The sequence below is a fragment of the Neofelis nebulosa genome, chromosome 3 (genome assembly GCF_028018385.1).
Source record: "Neofelis nebulosa isolate mNeoNeb1 chromosome 3, mNeoNeb1.pri, whole genome shotgun sequence".
Classification (NCBI taxonomy): Eukaryota; Metazoa; Chordata; class Mammalia; order Carnivora; family Felidae; genus Neofelis; species Neofelis nebulosa.
Genome location: NC_080784.1, coordinates 78,245,166 through 78,264,082, shown reverse-complemented (window position 1 = coordinate 78,264,082; position 18,917 = coordinate 78,245,166). Strand labels below are relative to the sequence as shown.

Below are 18,917 nucleotides of genomic sequence, written 5' to 3'. Positions count from 1 at the left end.
AAAACGGTTATAGCAATACTCCTTTTCCCCAGTAAATGGTGATATGAACAATCCAAATTTATAAATTATTTCAATTTTTTAGATGGCTTAGTTATAAATGCCATAACTAAGATCACTTTTTATCAAATTCCCAGAATTATTCGGAAGCTGCTTATAGGCAATTTAAAAAAAAAAAAAAAAAAGGTTTTGATACCATTTTTATGACCAAAGAAAAATTACTGTTTCAAGAATTTACATACAGGAAAAGTACATTACTCCCTCTGCTTTTCTAAGGTAACAATCCAAAGTACTCGTTTCAACACTTCAACTAAATTAACAAAGGTTCCTTTTTAATGCAAGGAAATAACCGATTAAAAATAAAACAATTAGTAAAACTGAAAGCATCCCAATGCTGGAACTGGTCTGGTTTGTCTTTTTTATATTGTCTCCCACATACTCCCTTAGATATGCAAATGATGAGGCACAGGTACAGAATATATATCAATATTACCCTTTGATATTTAAAATTTATTCTTTGAATTAGTCCAGTTTTTAATTTATTGAAAAATCCATGAATGAGAGATGTAGACAAAAATGTCCTAAAAAAAGGAATTTTAAAGATCTGAGGAAGAAGTTTGCATGGGGGAAGGAGTGTATGGAGGGATGATCGGGAAGACAGCATAGATGGATGAGAAACAAGGAAGATACTCAGGGCTCTGATGCTTAATTCACTCCACAAAAGAGGCTTAAGTTCTCAGATTCCCTGGTAAAAATTCCCTAGTAAAAATAGTTTTGTTTTAGAAATATAAACTTTGATCTTATCAGTTCTGAAATCATCTCTACTCTTTCAACCTACACTGTATCTTTTACTGATCTCTTCCTGTAGATGTAAAACAAACTCACTGTAATACTAAGTGGTTCAGACAAATATATGATTTTTTTCCATAATAAAAATGAATTTATTCTCCAGGGAAAAATGTTCTGATTTTTAAGAACATTTTCAAAGCAAGTAGTAGGTGCTTACAATTACAAAGAAACGATTTAAGGGCAGAATGTTTGGTTTAAAAGATAAAAATGACATCCTAAAATGACCTTTTTTTTCTTACACACACAAGTATTTACAGCATTAGACACATATCTCCCGCCAACTACTCCAGGAAAAGTTTTTCAATCCTGACAAGAAGAACAAAATTCCCCAAATTCAGTATCTTTTTTTTTCTTACCTTATTTAATTTAATGCAGGTATCACCAACAAAAAAAGAAAAACACTGCCACAATATAAGTGTCCTCATTTACAAAAAGCACCAATGTCTACATAAAGAATTCTTCCAATAACTGGCTAAAACATTTTAAGAATAGAAATTAGCAAAACTTTGATTTCTGTTAACAGGCAGGTTGCAGTGGTATAAGACAAATGCTGTGATTAGGCTAAAAGACCTTTGTATTGCACAAGCAAAAGGGGAAAAATTTAATTTAATGATGCTGCACAGAATAAAATCAGAGAGAAATAAAAGTTATAACTTCTTCCAAAAGGAGCAAGTGACTTTAAAGAGCCTAATTGCAAAGACTAGCAGAGATTCTAATCTTGAGAACAATTACATTAGACACCTCTAAATCGTATCACATTTTAGATTCTATGCCACATATGTCCAAAAGCATAATAGAATATTCTGAATTAAATTTCAGACTCTCAAACATACAAACTACCAGAAATTAGAGGGTATGAGTAATTTTGGTTATCTTTGTTTTTTAAAAGAAACTAAAATACAATCGCAGCCTCAGTCATGTAACAAAGTAGGAAATTTTTCTAGTTGATAATTTCACAATTAAAGTTTTCTCTACATTGAATTAGCTGAATTATCAAGCTCAGAATAATCCGTTCCAACATAGCCTTACTTTCATATAGTCTACCAAATCCCATCTTAATAAAAGCAGCAATTCTGAAACAAAGTGCTAGAAATACATGTAAGACAAGAGATGACTTGTGTGTAAAGTTCTAAATAAAATTATAACATTCTCATTAATAATTACTTTGAAATACTTCTAAATCACTAAAATTAGTAATTCACATGATTATAAAACCAAAGAACTTCCTACCAATAAACTAAAAATATGTGTCTGTGTATACATACGCACAAGCTATCAGCCTGTAAAATAAGAAATTCCAGTTTTTTTAAGCCACTTCTCTTCTACAGGTTGCTTATTCTCATTTTAAAAAGACTGTTTCCTATCAGAACAAATTCTACCATTCACTTTCATGAACTAAACCTAGCTTTGGCTTTATGGCTGTGCCACAAATGTTTCTTAGTAAAATAAAGTTGCCAAGGGCTGAAAAGTAATCAGAAATACATTTTAAAAGGGGAAATTACATTTTCATTTAAGAATAGGAAATTATGCAGTGCCTTGTAAAATCGACTATAGGTAATGGGAAACAGAGGTATCTCACACACACGCAAGACATGCTTGTGTGCACAACAGAGTAGTAAGTCATGAGGACAAAAGCAAGGAGAGTGATATATTGGTATTATATCCAGAAAATATAAAGGCTAAACAAAATAATTCCACTCTCAACCTCACTGAATTTTGTAGCTTAATTCACCCTAGACCCTTTGTGGCAAAATATATTTATAGACGTTATTCCCTGTGGTTCTCCCCCAACCCCAGAATGAGCTAATGATAAACTCAATTAAGTGGAAATTGTTTTTGAATCTAAATGAACTTCAGTAATCTAACTAGCTGGTAAGGATCTCATAAGCTAAAGAACGTAGCTGCTTTGTATATATAGGCAGAGGCAATTCAGCAAGAAATTCAAACTAAGTCTGTCAGATTTTACCAATGTCAATCCTACCCAACAGCAGCCCACCATCCCATTATAACAAAAAAATGCTTAAGAGTGAAACCCACTCCTCATCTTCTCACCTTGGGGTCGATTTGCTTGAAGTTAGAGTCTTCTTCATCCACCTCGAAATAGAGTTCGGAGGAGGTGACAGAAAGAGTGCCCTTTACTACAACAGAGGGGGCCACAAGCTGAGCTGGTGTGCTCAGGCTAACAGGACCTGCCAAAACCAAAAGAAAAACCACACAAGCTGGAATGACATTTTTCAAAAAATCTAATAGGTTAATAGATTCAAGCAGAAACTTTATTTGATTTTTAAATTCTCACCTCCAGCACCAAACTGTCTGCCAAATCCTTCTACACTTACAAATTCTGTCCACCCCAAATCTTCCTCTGAAAATGCAAGGTTATTAGGGTTCTCATACTAAGAGATTTATAGTAGGTGGTTAATGATAACAGTAAACTAGGATGCAATTATTTTTACAGGGAGTCTGCAAAGCTTTGGTCTAATCTGGTAAGAAGGTGGCTCTACCTAAATAAGTCCTTCCACATTCCATTGAGAAAAGAAGCCTCAGGCTATCAAACAACATGGAACAACAACCAGGAGCAAGGAAGACTCAATAGGCTTTCAAGGCCAGAGGTTAGCTTAGTTTGGCTGAAGCATGATTACAAAAAAGACTGCTAGCTTATTAGTGAAGTGAGAAACGTTACACCATATTCTCTGATAAAGATTTTGTGCCAGGTTGACACAAAACCTCTTCCATAACAACTTTACCCCATGAAAGATTGGTAAAAAAACTTCTTTTCTAAGCCTGCCTTTCCACTGTTAAATATTGTTCAATGCTTCCAAATCTAATATTAGTGTAGTTCAGGGACTCTGGGAGTAAACAGCTGGAGGGTGGGTTTCCAAGTGAATGAATTTTTATTGGAATAATCAAATCTCCACAGGGCTTATCAAAGAGACAAATCAGCCTGCTACTGAAAACAATAGATTCACTACAGATAGAAGGGCATCAAGTATATCAGGGCTAAACCTAAAATAAAGGACTAAAAATAGTAATTATATTATATAAATGAATATGTGTATATTCACATAGAGAGAGACAGAGTAAGAATTTGAAATCCCGTGTCAATTCCTCATTGTACAAATACTATAGGTGAAGAAAACAGCAACAGAAGATTGGCACTTATAGTTCTGAATTAATATAGTGCCTATAAACATGGTACACCTATTCAGGTAATCAATGGATGACTAAGTGTTTCAAAATTCAGATGAATCGACGTTTCCATCGATTGTTAGAGGGTGTTGGTCCTTAATCTCACATCAATCTTAATGTGTGCCAGTAGGACAATAGAAGGGATGCTCTGCAGAGATCAGAGCAGGTTTTGCCCTCTATTCCCAATGTACAAATACATTGTGTTTGCAGATGGGCAGCAGATAGCTGCAGAACAGCCATGATTTCCCAAAGCTCATCCCTATAAATGGATGAAATAAGCAGCTATGTGTTCTTTTGCTGTCTCCTTTGCCCTCTGTACATTAGCATGTAATCCTGAGAAGAAATAACATTTTTTCAATCACTCTCAGACATTCAATTACAGGGTAAGCAGACAGCTGCAGGAGCTAGGGCAGCCTAGGTCCTACAGAAGACCCCTGACAATTTCCACTTCATTTCTAACCCACACCACTTTATTAGTGTGGATTACTTCTTAATCCTATTGCCATTGTCAAGATTATATAATTAAACTCCCCTTTCACCTCTATTACTGTATGAATGTATTACTAGTAGCAAGAACAGAAGCAAAATAAAGGAGGAGGAAATGGGTAAATAGATGTGAAGGAAAATGCTAGAGAATAGCAGTGCCCACCTTACTTACCACTCCCAATCTGAATCACTTAACAGTATGCTCCAATTAATTTTATTTTACGTTACAGAGAGGTTTATGGTCATCAGAGAAGATACCATCATCTATTTTCGCTTTTCATTATAATTCACTGCATGGTAGCACAGGCTGCAGACACATCAATAAATGAAAAATTCCTAATGCCTTTTCTCTTAAATTAAAATTATCAAAATAGAAGACTGTATAATTTTCACCAATGGAAATTGTAGAATCTTTCAGACTTTCCTCCCAAAGGGAGAGAACCACAGGCATTAAAGAAAAAAAAAGGCATTTAATGAATGACTAAAATTTCAGGCTAAACAAGAGAATTTTTCCCATAAGGGAAGTAAAACTGAAAATCTGCAGAGTGCAAATCAAAATTCCTACATCAGATAAAATATGTGGATCCTGTGAAAAGCCATAGCATTCTTGGAATGGATTTTTTGAGAGAGTTAAATGTATATGCAGCATGTTCACTAAGACCTGTATATCAAAGCAAATAGCTCATCTGCCTCCAAGCTTTATTTACAAAACAATTGGCAAAATTTTACTTACAGCTCTCATTTTATAGAGATTAGGTAACTCCCGAGGGTGAAGCAATTTTGTTGTTCTGCTTTTAAACTTTTCTTTTATGGTGAAAATTACTCAAAAAAAGAAAAAGATGAGAAGGGTAAAGAAAGTAAAAAGAATGGAAAAATAAAGGGGAAATAGTGTTGACGATTAGGGGGAAAATATTTGGAAGAACAAAAACCATCTTTATTTAAAGTAATTGTGGGCATAAACTTGGTAGTCCTAGCGGTCACAGATGACAAAGTAAGTAATTAGGTGCTTATTGGCCCAGAGCTAGCTGAAATATCCATACAACCGGTGAATTTACCAGCGAGATTCTCTAAATCTTTCTCATCCACGGATGACAGAGTATCGTCGTCGCCTTCCAGGAGGATCTCGTTTTCTGAGTTCTGATTTCCTAAAGCCTGACTCTTGATGGACTGTTTTCCTTTAGCGAGGATATCTTCATCTGCAGCTGAAATGAAAAGGAAACAAAGCTGTCCATCAACTCTGGGGCGAGTACTTTTGCAGAGGGGCAGGGAAGTGAGGTAAGGATAGGTGGCCAAAGATGGTCAATCATTTTTACAGAGAGTCATCCACAGGAGGAGAGCGACTGGGATGGCACACAGGCCCCTTCTGACAAACAGGACTCCCCAAGCCTAGTCTAATGTTACCTTGAACAAGCACCCTAATCCCATTAAACGTGACCCTTGCACCGCCCACCGAACCATTTATTTACTTACAGTTAGGGCAAGAGAGGGTTCAAAGGCAGCACATTTTGGGGAAATTAGTAGAAAAAAATAAGAACCCCATTTTGGAAACAATATCTACTTGATTCTGAAATTTAAGAAAGGCTGGTCATTCCTGCAAATAGTGATTATACTGACAAAACATCGTGAACTTGTCGGGCAGTGGTTGTGGAGGAGAATCTACAAGTAAGAAGGGTCAGAGAGATTCACAGCCAATGAGGGCCGTAAGCCAAATTGTGAAGCCACAGCTGACATCAAACAAGCTATAGCAGCTCTCCGAAGCTGCATCCTCTTTCTTCCAATCCTCCCTCTCACCTTCGCACTGCCCTTGCCCACATTTTACCCCACCCAGACCCCCACTTTAGCCTTTATATAAATATCCAAGACTAAGACACTGTGGAAACTAAGTGGAGGCTCAAACACTACCTCCTCCATGTGTTTAAACTAAAAGGCTAAGACACCCCGGGGGCAAACATAACAGAAAGCCCGGGAGGAGAGGCATCTGGGCAAAGAGCCTTACAGGGCCTGAATTGGAACAGCCTGTGGAGAGCGGCGGCACCAGACTCTCAGGCACTGTGACAAGGCAGCCAGACGGAGAGGAAAGAGGGAAAGGGTACACCAAACCTAGGGAATGAAGAAGAAGCTCTGCAAAGCACCTACAACCAATGACAGAACCAGAAAGAGGAGCAGAGGTGCAGCTGAAAGGACAAAACACTGAAACTCAACAATTCGGACTTCAAAACCCCATGTCCCTTCCAGTATTAACTCCCACTGCTTTGAGCAGCTTTCTCCTTCAGAAATATAGAAAAGAAGATACTAAATTCTGGACTGTGATTTTTAAAACCTCATAGCGTCACATAAGGGAAAGTTTAGAATCCTTGTTACACTATTGACATTCCCAGGTTTCCAGTGAGGGAAATTCAGGAGGCAAAGCACCTGATCCTCCCAGGCAGTAGCTATTGATATGGAAATCAGATGGCGAGGCTTTTTGATCCACTGCAGTTTCGGCCTAGGCAAAAGGCCCAAAACCCAGAAAGGATAAAGCCTTCAGTTTCCAGTAACATGGCTAATATCTATCTATATAATTCTTTCTATACAGTTACACTACATGTATGTTACCAAACGTTTTGACAAAACAAAGCTTCTTTGATTTTAATAGATACAATTATGGGTAATATTAAGGGTAAAAGTTTATTTTTAGCATATTCATGTGAGTTCACAATGTATATCATTTATATACAATACTAATGGCACAGCTTTAACAGAATATAGGAGCTCTATATTAAATGAGAAAGTCATGGGAAGAAGCTTTCTATATTTAGGTTTTGAATACCATCTATGGGTAAATCAAATTTTGTTTTCCTTCATACCCACAAATAACAAGCATAGTATGCTGCACACATATGAAAGTCTCAGTAAATATTTTGAAAAAATTTTAAAGTATCTAACTAAAATGACTTTATTTTTTAAGCTACAAAGAAATATACCAAAAACTCCCCAATTTTTAGGAAAATAGCAGCATAAGTTGTTATATCACTGTTTATATTTCAAGTATTTATGTTTCCTTACTCTAAAATCATAAACACTGCCCTGAGCCCAAACAAGATATATTCCAATGTACTACCAATGTTATTAAAAATAAATCAGTCACCGAGATATACAAGAGAAATCACCATCTTCTATATTTTCTAATAAATAAAGCAAATCATAATAAAATAACAATTGCCAATCAGATTTTAGTACAAAATCAGTATGTTACATTCTCTTTTTCTAGATTTACAATGCCTTCTTCAAAGCAGAAATGATAATAATGCTAATATTAAATAACACCATGTGCTAGGGCGTGTTCAAAACACTTTACATATTCAGCTCATTTAATTCTCATAAACCCTCTGCTAATTTCTCCTTTTCAGATGAGTAAACAGGTGCAGAGAGGTTACATAACTTGCCCAAGGCAACACAGCTAGTAAGAAGTAGAAACAGGAATGAAATCCAAGCATTATGGTAACAGTATCTTAACCACTATATAAATAACAATGTATATATAATTTAAGGATTAGTTTAGTAATTCTTATGTTTCTCATAGTGCCTTTAAAAAGGTTAAGTCAAAATCATAATAAACAAGTTAAGAATACAAAAATACTCATTTCCAAACCTAAATTTGATGAGCATATGACAACCAAATTCAGAAACAACCAAATTCAATACCTTGCTCATTACTATCTCTGATTATTACCATACATGCCCTGAAGTACACATACACCAAGCTTACTTGGGGTGAGGGGGGTAGGGGAGGAAAGAAAGGAAAAAAGCTCTTTACTGTGCAAACATTTACAAAAAATGAGAGGAGCCAAGTAGCAATATGCAATGGCTTAAAATAGCTCAGTAAATAAATTCATTCATGTAAATGACTGCTAAATAGAATTTGTTATCCCTTCCAATTGAAACTTAAAAAAATGTTAATATGTTCTCATCATGCTGACACATATTAAAACACAGTAAGTTTTGAATTGAATAAAGTTTTATGAAAAAATTCTGAAGTACTCTAAGTCTACTGTATGCATAGAAACACCCACTTTAATTTATTTATTTACTTATTTTTACAAGCTCAGATTCTGGAATTGTTCAACCTCAACTGAAAACCTCTTGTCATGGAAAATATGCAGCTTACTGATATTTAGAATGGTTTTCCTGTAATTAACTCCCCCTTGAGGATTTTAAGTTAGCAGCAGTAAAATTACCAACAGTACTCTAATACACACCACATGCGCTGGTGTTCAATTCTCAGTGGTCTAATAGCTCTCTGCTAAAGAACTTTTTTTTTGTTTGTTTCAAAATTAGAACAAAACTATCCTAAGCATAAAATAAAAGATAATTATCATGTTTATATGTGCTAGGGAAAGTATACTTTTAACTTTTGCTTGCCTTCTACTCAATCATTAAAACAAGTATCAACTGTTTTGATATTTTTTTGTGAATATATTCTACGCTAGTATAAAAGTTTAATTGGATGAAGTCAGAACACACTTCTGGTTCCATTTCAAAGCTCTGATTCAGATCTTCGCTAGCTAATAAAATTATTACCAAACATGAAAACTATTTAAGTTTTTCTTATCACCATTAACAGACTGCCTTCATATAGTCTCTCACTTTATTCTGGCTTAATATTTACCCTCATTTAGTAATTAAACTGCAATTGTTACACAACACTGGAGAAATCTGTCAAAAATTCTTTGTTTGAAAGATGACTTTTTATTCACTGAAGCTAAGAGCAATTAGAGGGCTTAGAGAAAAGCTGGTCCTCAAAATGTAAAGTTCAAGTTCTTTACAGCTAGATCTAGGCATGAGTTGATTCATCCATGCAACACAAGCTAGCTAAGTAAAATTAAAACAGAGAAAGGACACAGAGAAGTGTTCCACCTATGACACATAAAGCCCCTTTTAAAACTCCACTGCAACAGTGAAATGGAGTCAGCAATAGTCCATATTACAGTAAAAGAAGTGTATACATGAGGAATTAGCCACCTTAAAAAAATACTACTGGAATAACAAAATGACCTCAAATATAAATAAAATGAATATGAGTATCCACTTAATGTGATGTGAAATGCCTATATCATAACTGCTTATCCTGAATAAGACACATAAAGAATATCTTATACACAACTACTGTCCTAAACTTTAGAGTTAATGCAATTTCCAAAGGGTTCCAAGTCAAGAAAATTTAGAAAAATCAGTGAAAATACAAAAGATGATTAGGAGATTAGAAGATAAGCCAAGTTTCATCTCCTAATGATCATGGGTTCCCCCCAAAGCTTTGGTTACAGAACCTAATATATGTTGATACAAAAAAGGAAGCAACAGTATCTGGCATTATTGAAGTTGTAAGATCTTTACATGGTTTGTCATCCCAAGAAAACCAGATGAGTTACTTGTGTCATTCCATATGATCACAAGATACTTCTTAAACAATGTTAAATCCTCCTCATATATTTCCATCAGCATGCACATTCTCTACAAAATTAAAATGTCTTGAATTCAATAGAATTCTACTGCTTGTTTATTATTTGAACTAAAACCACTCTTTCTACCATTTAAAACATTTTTTTACGTGGCTTTAATTTAAATGTAAAGTTCCCATTATATTTAACAATGAATTTTAGAAGACAGTATAGCACTACAGTAAGAAAATCTGATTAGTCATCAGTTAACCTGGGCTTTAGTCCTGTATCCACCAAGAATTATGTGGCTTTTTGTTTCCTCAGTTTCCTTATTTATAAAGAATAAAGTTAGATTAGACTTTAGCCTTTGTTTCTTTCCAGATCTAAAATGTTCTGACAATAAATAATAAATGTTCTGACAAACTGGGCCCTGTGCATTAGGAGAATGTTACCAATCATGACAACTAACTTCTAATAAATTTTAAACTATAAAATGCAAGAAAATGTCCTCAAGAATCAAATACCCACCTCTGCTTGCTGCTGCTAATTTCCATAAAGAATATTTAATAATAAGAGGAAGTATTAATTTTAATTTAAAAATATGACTCAGTTTCTGCAAAGTTAAAGGAATCTCCCATTACAAAATGACTTTTATAAATAACCACTTTGGAGGGTCTCTCTTTGAAAAATTACCTAAGGCCCTTTTCCCCAAGCAAGTTAATGTGAACTTGGGAAGGGCAATTAAATTGTCAGAATTAAAAAATTTGTTTTTAACTAGAAGGTAGCCAGAAGTAGAGTCATGGGGCTAGTATTGATCGCCCGAACAGAGAACATCACTCTTCAGGTATTTACTCTGCCACCTTTACACCAGAGGCTTTCCTTCAAATCAAATCAATCTATAAAAAAGATGGCTCTTACTACTAAAATACAAAACTAATCTCCAACGGCATTTCTATTTACATGTTTCCCTTTGATAATAATAATATAGTTTGTGATGTTTTAAGAATCTGCATTAAACAACATCCTGTCTCCTTAGTTAAATCAATTATAAATAAAAGTGAGAAGTCCTAAAACAGTATACAACTGACACACTATCCTCAATAATACCTATTTTAAATATTCAAATTCAACACTGAAGCATAGTATTTATCCATACTAGATTCTGTAGTTTCAACTGCTTTTTGATCACATCAACTGTTTTTGTTTTGCTAACTTGATTTTTAATATGTTTATTTTCATTAACTTCCTTACTGTTATTAAATTAAGGATAAAGGCGCAAGAGTTTCATAATTAACACAAAATTAAAACTGGATGTTACCTATAAGATGCTTTATTTAATAAAAAATTAAAAACTTAAGTTCTTGACTTACATAATGAATTAGCATAAACTATGCTGATATGAAACTATACCACTGTACAATCTACGTGCCGAGTTTTAAAACCATTGTCTAATATTCATTATTTAAAATAAAAAATATATACAAAGTATGACAACAAAAGATTTATATTTTATCAAAAAATGTTATATTAAATATTACATGTGGAAGACCACTGAAGCATCTCCTCCACATTTAGTTTTTAAAAGCATATATTTCAGATTTAAATTTTTGTTTTCAACCTTTCAGAGTATTTTAATCACTGTAAGATCCATGTACAATATTGTCAAATAAGATGGAATTACATAAAGTGCTTAATTTTACTTCCCTCAATTTAATAAATATTATATTAACTTTTCAATTACTGTTTGGAGTCATTAGAGTGAATTCTACACAGGATAAAAAAAGTTCTAAAAGACAGTAAGCACTGCAATGCTTACTAAATATTTTTTTTTAACCAGCCTCCTGGCAACACAAAAAGGTGGCATAATAGTATTTTAAAAGGTAAAGTTCAGTAACAATGAAATCAAATTTATTTATTATGTAAAATTCTGTAATTTCCCAAAATGGTTGCATGTATTATTTTTGGTTAATGATTGATTTTAATAAGCTCTATATTAAATCTATACCACAAATTTTAAATTCAGTTATTGATATTTCTCTCCAAATAAAGGATTAACAGATTGCCTATGTATCAGTTTTAGAAAACAAGTCCCTGTCTCCAGATATAAAAGGAAAAATTTTCATAAAAGCATTTTCATTGTCACTGATAGACTTCAGACTTCACAACTCAATGTTAAATGAGTTAAGAAGACAGAAAGGTACTTATTAAATTTTAAGTTCACATAGTAACATCTGTTTGATTGAAAAGTATAAAACTGCAAAAAGGCTGATTTTTTTTTTTAATGGAAGAGTCATTAGCCAAAAGAAAAAAAAAAAAAAAAGAAAGGAAAAAATATATGTAACTGTGAAATCTATAGCACCACATAAAAAGCACATGAACCCTAAAAGCAAAAGTGGCCTAATTAATTCTACATCTTATTTCTTCTTCCCCACCTCCTATAGTTGAAGATGTAGGGCCCTCAGACTATTATTGCTTTTAGATCACTTTGTTATTGACTATTCTCTGTATGATCATTTATTTTAAAGGACTGATGTCACATTTGGTGTTATATCTGATGACATATTGTGGACATTTTCTTCCAGAAATGGCTCTTTAAGGCTGAGTGCAAGAGGTTAAGCTGCCTGACTGAGGCCAAACCTAAGATCACAGACTTTTAATCTAAATTCTTAATATCCTTATTGAATGTAATTTCACATTTATTTTGTATACTACATACTATCATTTAACCATAAACTGATGCGTGTTAAACCAATACCTTGAAAAAAGGGAATTAAAACTATCTTATTAAAAAATAACCAATTTACATTTTATAAAATCAAAATTATTTTAATGTACAGAGGAGCTTCCCCCCCTTAATCAATGTATCTTAATTGGATTTCAAAGGGATAAAATATTAAGTGAAACCCTATGATCAGAGAGAGTATATTATTAAATCCAAAGGCTTTTTCAGTTTTCTCCAATTTGCTCATCAGGCTTTTCCCTAATCTGAATCACAGTGATATGCATTATATCAAAAAAGGAAAAATGTTTTGTTAAGCTTTGATAACAAGATGATGCAGAATGGGAACATATGAAAATAATGTCTATTCTCTTTTTCCAGGAGCCATCCATCACACCCATCTACAAATCAAGGCTCAGAAAGTATCTGGGCGCTTGGACATTTATTACCATCTCTCCCACTTCATAATCTCATGCTAAAATACCATGGTTGAGGGAAAACCATATACACACAGCAGAACCTGGAAACCGATTTGGTTTGTAAATGCTGTGTTTCTGATATTCATGGATTTAAGGCAGGCGTCCTGGATTAATTTACTCAAAGCTGAATGTGTCGCTTAAAAACAGAAATATTTTATCCTCCTACTCTGAAACAAAGAGTCTGCGTTAAGTAAGTTTTGCATGTGTAACATAATAAATAAATGCACTTGACACCATAATTTAATAGGAACCTACACTAACTGTAAAAAACTTAACTTCTCTTTCTGGGGTGAGTAACCATGAGATGTGGCATAGACCATTTGACAGTGCCTTGTAATAATGAAGTTATGCTCTTCATTACCAAGTACTGTACCTGCTGCTATTGGCAAGGAGTGGTTTATACACTGACCATGCTCCACGGCTGTTTTTAGTGTCGCTTCAGGATGTGTCGATCCTAGAGGGTTACGCACAAATCGTCGCCGGCGCCGCAAGTCATCTTCCCAGTGGTCAAGGCGCCAGAACTCACGAGGACGACTACAATGAAACAGAGAAGCCACATATGTTAGCAATTATCAAACAGCGTGGTAGCACTGAATTTCTGCATAAAGCTCTCCTTGTTTGCTCTGCCTTTTTTTTTCCCCTCCCCTTCCTCTTAATTCTCCTTCCACCTCACACTCCCCTTTTCTGCAATCTTTAACTTAGGTATGTCCTTGAAAATAACAATATCACCTTCCAGTCTAAGGAACTCCTTTTCCTTTTTCTTGGAAGGTGAAATGAGCACTAAATACATCATTTTAAAATGAATTGCTGACAGTGTGATCAGTTTCCCCACACTCTAGTGGCATGTGCTCTGATTTCAGCCTCATTTCAGCCTCAGCAGGGCACCTTTCTCTGTGGCTGCATTTATAAACCAGAATAGGGAAAAGGCTATTATAAATATGGTATAGCATTACCTATATTAATCAAAGTCTGTCCCCCTTCATTTTTCTTCCTAATTTGTGCCTTTTTGCACAAGGTCAGTAAATCATACCATGAATTCTTGGTCCAGAAAGTGTTAACTTTAATGAATATCTCAGTTACATGGTTATGTATGTGATAATAAAATATTACTCTGTTTAGATGTGCAGGAATTTAATTAAAATAATCTCTTAAAATATTCATTACATTTAGCCCCTGAGGCTTAGAACAACACAAGAAAATGCATTTCTTTTCCATTTACTGTTTTTAAATAAACCATTCCTATAGAGTGAAATAGCAATCTATTTTCAAGCAAATCAGATTGGATTTCTGTTTTATGTAGTGTGTTTTTATATTTAATTAAAAACTACATGCTATATGATGTGCAATAATTGCTATATCAAAAGCATACTTTTGGATATGTATTTTTTAAAGGGTTCTACTATATTTTCCCCAATTATGTAGATCTTTTATATGGCAATATATAAATGTCAACTCTCCCTCTTATTAACTAATCATAATCTAGCATGGTGGAAAATATAAGGAAAATACTACTATGAAGTTTTTTCCGTTACAGTGAAAAAAAAATCTGCACAATACATTTATTCACTAAAGATACACAGCATGAAAATTTCTAAGCTTCAACAATTAAAAAATTCATCATCAAAACTTCTGTAAGGAATGACTAATACAAAATAAAATTGCACTTGTATTTCATGAGCTAATAAAATTGTACCTGTCAGCTTTGACATATTAGTAGTCTTTACCAACTGACAGTCCCAAAATACTCACTTAAAAGGAACTCTTATTTTGATGTTTTAGAGATGTTATCTTAAAAAATTCAAAACAGATTTGTAAATAAGTCCTTTATAGATTAAAAATTATCTCAGGTTAATAAAAGCATAGACAACAAACAGTACATTATTGAAAGAAGATATGTTTAAAAATAATAGAAATCCAATGGTCTTTTATGAGAAAGCTGGGGACACAATGAGAACATCAAAATTGTCCTTTGTTGATTTTAATCATGCCCAAAGAGGAGATATAATGTAATCAAATGGAATGCAAAAAAGTGTTAGAACTGCAGTCCTCAAAAAGAAAAATTAAAAAGCTCTTTTATTCTTTTTTATACTGCTGTCTACAGTTTAAATGAAAACTTATAATACCATTTAAAAACAAGTAAGAAGCACCTACAGAATACACACATAATAAGCAAAAGACAACAGTTGTTTGAACTCAATTAATAAAATTCTCCTTAGGTGAAAGGGGAAAAGACGGTACACAGATGGCTACGTGTATGGCTTTGATAGTCATGGAGCTTGGATAGGCACTTCATCATTCTGCCTACCTACATTTATCTGTTAAAATTATTATCAAATATCAGCCAGGATGCAGTCGTGAATCACAGGCTGCTCCTCGTCTTCAGGGGAATGATACAATGAGGGTCTATTCATCAGTGCGGCAATCGGCACAAGTAATTAGTTCCCTAGACTGAGATCTCCTACAAAGCCTATTTCAGTCAGCACCACAAACATATGACGATGTAAAGCTAATGAAAGCTGCTAAAATTTGTTAACCTTTTCTGCCATCAATCCTTCTAATATTCTGTGCTTCAGTATTATGCAAAGGTGGTAAATTATTAATTTGTCATTCATCCATCCTTCTGAATTTTGAGTCAAATTAAATGATATCATTTTTCTTGATAACAATTAAAATTATAAGAGATGTTAAGCTGCTATTACAAAATTATTACTAAATTAGGTAACAATGCGTTCTAGTATAATGCATGAGGGTAAAGTCAAATCCAACGGCTACTAAAGCATGTGAGCAATATTTTTTGTCAGATAGTAGAAAAACCAGAGGAATTATGAAAACATTCACAAATTAGCAAGTAACTCAAACAATATCTACAAGAGTAATAATCAAAATTAGGAGGAAATAGAACTATGATATTTATTTTTGTGCTCTTTAATACTAACAAAAATGGTCTCAGTGGTGACAACTGGCAAAAACAAAAGCCCCAATATATCAGGAACTAAGAATTTGTTCATATGGCAGAAAAATATTTAAGGTAAGTTTCATCTTCAAACATATACGTAGTATCAAAAATTAAAAAAAATACTTAGATACAATCCAAAAAAACCCCCAATAAAGAACTTTATACTCCAGCATGATAATGTTTGCAATATCCTGAAGCTAAAACTCAGACTACTCAATACAAGTAGTAACAATTTAAAATCATCTGAAGACAAAGCAAAAATCACTTATTTCACAGCACAAATCTAGAATGTATTACAAAAATCACCCAGAGAGCCCAACAATTTCAATATATTTTCTTCTGAGTCTCTTCATTATAAAGCACTGCTTCAGGTGATATAGGATACAAACCCTCAAGGAACTTACTCATAATCGAATAGCTATTAGCCTCATTTGGAAAAAAACAGCATTTATCATCCAGTTTCTGATGCTGCGAGTAATACATGTTCTTTCGGGGAAAAGTCACACTCATTTTTTTCAAATAAGGGTAATTACTAGCATGTTTAAAGTCATTTACATAGGAACAGACCAACGTTTTATCCCTCCAATCCTGTTCCCTCCAATATACACTCTTAGTATTAATGAGGCATGCTTTGTCACTTTAGAAAGGAGAATGTGTAGGTTTCACTCACCAACTTTCTGTAAGTTTTGATCATTCACATAAAGACTGCACTCTCATTTAAGAAATACTTCCACACCCTCCCCCAAAAGCCCCTTGTAGAGGAAAGAGGATAAGAGATTAGCAAATTTGGCATAATCAAGACAACTGTCTTCCCATAAGGTTATGAATTAACTAAATAAGTTATTGTATATTTTTAGAGTTATCACCAATGGCATGGCTAGAAAAATTTTAAAAATATCAGGTATTCAGAAACTGTTGACCAAATACAAGCATGGTTAAGATGAGAAATTACTTATTCTGAGAGTTTACAGGTATATATATCTGAATCACTATATTCCTTTATATATGTGTACCTATCCAAAAAATTATATTAATACAACATGATGCCAAATTCACAAACATTATCTGTATCACTTCTACCAGTAATTAAATCTTACCACATAAGATCTGGAAATAAAACCTTCTGTATAAAAGGTGCTGTACTTAGGTATCCTATTAGTACATAGCCTCCAAGTCTAAAATCTTTAATAGAAATACACATGTTTTTTGAAAAGTTGTGGATGACACTAAAATTAAACGTGCTAACTTTTCTTTCTAAATATTTTCCCCCAATTCTATGACCTAATTTCAAAATAGGAGATTAAAATTACAATGAAAGTATAACTGTCTTTTTCTAATTATAAGTCAATGAATTGCCTTTCTACCTTTTAAAAAAACTTTACACTTATGTGTTTGTAACATACACCTTTAATACATCATTGCAATCTACATAAAAGAATATAAAACAATGCCATTTTAATATATAGAATATGTATTTTCTGTTCTATAAGAACAGAATCAAATAGATTGTTGAAATATATCTTAGAGGGAAATAAACTCAAACATTAATAGTCTATTAATTCCCTTTCTGATCTCAAGTGTGGTTAGTGATTTGATGAGGTGAAACAAATGAATTAAGTAGGACCCAAATGAGAATCAGGTGAAAAGGGCAGAAGCAAAACAGTGAATCAGTAACTAAAGTATGATACACTTTCTTCCTCTAATATTTAAATGGCTCAACTATAAATAATCTATTATTTTTCACATGTAAATTAGAAGACTTTATTTTTTTCAAATTTTTTAAAATATATATTTATTTTTGATAGAGACACAGAGAGACAGAGCATGAGCTAGGGAGGGGCAGAGAGACAGAGATACAGAATCTGAAGCAGACTCCATGCTCTGAACTGTCAGCACAGAGCTTGACACAGGGCTTGAACTCACCAACTTGCAAGATCATGACCTGAGCCGAAGTCGGACGCTTAAACAACTAAGCCACCAAGGAGCCCCCAGAAGACTTGATAAAGTTCAATTTTTTTGCGAAAAATATGGCAAGCCAATTAGCCAATTAATAATGTATATATGGATGAATATGGAACTAGAATCCTAAAACATTTTCTAATAAAACTGATTGACTCTTACCTTGAGCCAGCTGCTAAGAATACAAAGATTAATAAGATATTATCCCTGGCCTCATGGAGAAGACAGATGTAAAAATGATGAGAATTCAAAAAAAACTTTGTGTAAGGGGGGAGCTGGGTGGCTCAGTCGGTTAAGTGTCAGATTTCAGCTCAGGTCATGACCTCATGGTTCATAAGTTCGAGCTCCACATCGAGCTCTGTGCTGTCAGCAGAGCCTGCCTGGGATCCTCTGTCCCCTCTTTCTATGCCCCATACCCGCTCATGTGCTCTTTGTCAAAAATAAACGGACATTAAAAAAACAAAAACAAAAAAACTGTTTGGAATAGAGCAGAGCTCTATTAAATAGCTAGTAAACTGCACAACTCCAGGGGGCAGTGTTCACATCAAGATTTGTATGATACTCCTGGAGTTGTGCAATGCTCATTTTGTATTTCTATATGAACAGCCTTTAGAATGATAGGGTGTTATGAGAACACTTTATCTTTTTCCCTCTCCATACAATGTTCAGACTCCTTCCTTTCTCTCCCAGAGTTAAATATAATCTTGGGGGAAAAGAATAGAACAAGGCCCTTCAAACACTATCAGTAGCAGAAAAGGTGTTCAGACCAGGACTGACATTGTGAAAAAATAAAAAAAAACAGGCAAACTTCAATATACAAAAGAAAATAATCAAGAACAAAAAAGAAATATTAATATTTATTTCACTGA

At 33.8% G+C, this 18,917-nt stretch overlaps 1 protein-coding gene across 6 annotated transcripts in view; it reads right to left on the bottom strand.

Moving 5' to 3' along the window:
• LRBA (LPS responsive beige-like anchor protein) overlaps positions 1–18,917 on the bottom strand; it is a 780,253-nt gene that overhangs the window by 291,837 nt on the left and 469,499 nt on the right. For 4 of the 6 annotated variants that reach the window (XM_058721178.1, XM_058721180.1, XM_058721181.1 and 1 more), the window contains exons 38-40: positions 13,507–13,667; positions 5,574–5,720; positions 2,899–3,035 (exon numbers count right to left, since the gene is read on the bottom strand). In XM_058721178.1, the coding sequence (XP_058577161.1) occupies positions 2,899–3,035; positions 5,574–5,720; positions 13,507–13,667 (445 nt within the window). The remainder of the gene's footprint in view (positions 1–2,898; positions 3,036–5,573; positions 5,721–13,506; positions 13,668–18,917) is intronic. The other 2 variants (XM_058721182.1, XM_058721183.1) reach the window with 1 other exon arrangement.